The sequence below is a fragment of the Vigna umbellata genome, chromosome 6, assembly GCF_029865625.1.
Source record: "Vigna umbellata cultivar VRB3 chromosome 6, Vumbellata_1.0, whole genome shotgun sequence".
NCBI classification, from domain to species: Eukaryota; Viridiplantae; Streptophyta; class Magnoliopsida; order Fabales; family Fabaceae; genus Vigna; species Vigna umbellata.
Window position 1 is genome coordinate 3,424,326 of NC_142170.1, and position 2,879 is coordinate 3,427,204.

The window sequence follows — 2,879 nt, forward strand, 5'->3', positions numbered from 1 at the left end:
GTTCAGTATTTGTGTTATTCTCCGGATGCATATTTGATTGTGGCCATCCTTGACTACTCTTATTTCGTGTATTTCGGAGACCAATGTAAAATGTTGCCGAAATCTTATCAAATTTATGATGTAGACTTCCTTGCATGTGTCTTAGCAAATTATGAAAAATATTTTTTTTGAATGGGTAGGACCTAGCCTTGTGAGAGTTAAAAAACTTAAACTCATGATTTTACGAACATAGTATGGATCGAAGCTGGATGAATGAACGTCGCATCAGTGAAGAATATGATAAGGGTGTTTCGGAGTTCTTGCAATATGTTGAACAAAATGCTAAGTCTGTGAACGGGACATATTTTTGTCCTTGTGTTCATTGTCTTAATCAAATACGGCAAGACTTAGGCAATGTGCATGACCATCTATTCATGTTCGGCATAATGAGAACTTATACCGTTTGGACTTGGCATGGAGAAGTACTGGACCAGCCTACCACGTCACGAGGAACGGACTATGTGGAAGAATTGATGAGTGATCATTTAGAGGACATGATACGTGATGTCGGTGAAGATAATTTTGGAAGAGCTAATTTGTATGATTCTCTTATAAATGATTCAGAGCAACCGTTGTTCCCAGGATGCTCGAACTTTACACGTCTGTCTGCAACTTTAAAGTTGTTTAGTTTAAAAGCAAGGAATGGATGGAACGATAAAAGTTTCACAGAGTTGTTGGAGTTGTTGAAGGAGATGCTTCTAGAAAATAATACTCTGCCTATTCGTAATTACGAGGCAAAATTTTTTTTATGTCCAATGGGTCTTGAATATCAAAAGATACATATTTTTCCTAATGATTGTGTTTTGTACATAAAGGAGTTTGCTTCGCTAAAGTATTGTCTAACATGTGGTTTATCCCGTTTTAAAAAGAAATCTGACAGAAACAATGCTAATGAAGGTAATGATGGTACACCTGCTAAGGTGATGTGGTATTTGCTTATAATACCTAGGGTCAAACGTATGTCCTCTGTTAAAGAAGATGCAAAGAATCTTAAATGGCACTTTGACAAAAGAAAGTGCGATAATCTTCTTCGACACCCTGCTAATTCACCACAATGGAAGAAGATTGATGAAAAATTTCCAGAATTTGGTGCAGATCCAAGAAACTTAAGACTTTCACTTGCAACTGATGGTATGAATCCTTATGGAAACTTAAGTAGCAAACACAGTTCATGGCCAGTTATGTTGATGATATACAATCTTTCTCCTTTGTTATGCATGAAGAGAAAATATGTGATGTTGTCCATGATGATATCGGGTCCTAGACAACCTGGAAATGACATTGATGTTTACTTAAAACCTTTAATTGATTATTTGAAATTATTGTGGGAAGAAGGGGTCAAAGTGTTTGATTCACATGTTGAGGAACATTTCCGTTTGCGTGCAATGTTGTTTTGCACTATAAATCATTTCCCAGCGTATGGAAACTTGAGCGGTTATAGTGTTAAAGGTCATTTTGCATGTCCCATATGTGAAGAAAACACTAGTTACCTTCAATTGAAGCATGGTCAGAAGACGGTATATACAAGACATCAAAAATTTCTTCCTCGTAATCACCCTTATCGTAGATTGAAAAAAGCATTTAATGGAAGTGCTGAGGATGAGGTTGTGTCCAGACCCCGGAATGGTGAACAGGTGTACAACGAAGTCAAAAACATTGACATTGTGTTTGGAAAACATCATAAAAGTACCTTTGCAAAAAACATTTGGAAGAAACGATCAATATTTTTTAAGCTTGCATATTGGTGTAAACTTGATGTTAGACATTGTATTGATGTGATGCACGTTGAAAAAAATGTTTGTGACAGTGTCATCGGAACTTTATTAAACGTTAAAGGGAAGAGCAAAGACGGAATAAAAGCACGACAAGATTTGACATGACAATTGTTACCTGTTGTTATTCGAGGCATATTAGCTCCTTCTGTCAGGGGTATTCTGACACGTCTGAGTTTGTTCTTTAATGTCATTTGCAAGAAAGTTGTTGACCCTCGAGGTTTAGATGAATTGAAAAATGAAGGAATAAGACTACTATGTCAACTGGAGATGTATTTTCCACCTTCTTTTTTTGATATCATGGTTCATTTGATTATTCATCTAGTCAAAGAAATTCGAATATGTGGGTCGGTCTTCTTAAGGTGGATGTACCCAGTTGAAAGATACATGAAGATCTTAAAGGGATATGTCAAGAATCAGTATAAACTAGAAGCTTCAATCATAGAGCGATACGTTACAGAAGAAGCCATTGAATTTTGTTCAAGTTATATGCCATCTTGTGAACCAGTGGGTCTTCCCAAGAGCATACATGAAGGAAAATGTGAAGGTAAGGGTGTTCGAGGTGTGAGAATTCAAAGTGTTAGCAGAAAAGAAGTTGACCAAGCTCATTTGTACATCTTAAACAACATTGTTGATGTGATTCCTTACATTTCTGAACACGTTAATGAAATAAAGGCATCAAACCCAAGAATGAGTGAAAAATGGCATCTTAATGAACATGTGAAAACCTTCTTACAATGGTTTAAGAAAAAGATTTATGCGACTCCATATGTTTCTGAAAGTTTATTGAGGTTATCTCATGGGCCGAACACAGATGTCATTACATATGGTGAATAAAAGAAATATAGGAAGTTGATTATATCACTTTTGGAGTCCCAGTTTTCAAGTGTAAATGGGTTGATATAAATTATGGTGTCATGACAGATGACTTTGGTTTCACATTGGTAGACTTGAACAAGATGAATTACACTGATGAACCATTTATCATGGCTAGTCAAGCAAGACAAATATTCTACGTAAATGATCCAGCGAATAAAAAATGGTCAGTGGTTTTAGAAGGAAAAAACA

The 2,879-nt window shown here is 36.0% G+C and overlaps 1 protein-coding gene across 1 annotated transcript; it reads left to right on the plus strand.

The window, feature by feature from the left end:
* The first annotated feature begins 233 nt into the window (after positions 1–233).
* LOC148196595 (uncharacterized) lies at positions 234–1,919 on the plus strand. The gene has a single exon (XM_088092908.1). It carries the CDS (start codon positions 234–236, stop codon positions 1,917–1,919), a length of 1,686 nt encoding a protein of 561 aa, XP_087949034.1.
* Positions 1,920–2,879: the final 960 nt, after the last annotated feature.

Coding starts and splice junctions, on each gene's coding strand:
- LOC148196595 (XM_088092908.1), top strand. CDS start 234: ATGGATCGAAGCTGGATGAATGAACGTCGCATCAGTGAAGAATATGAT.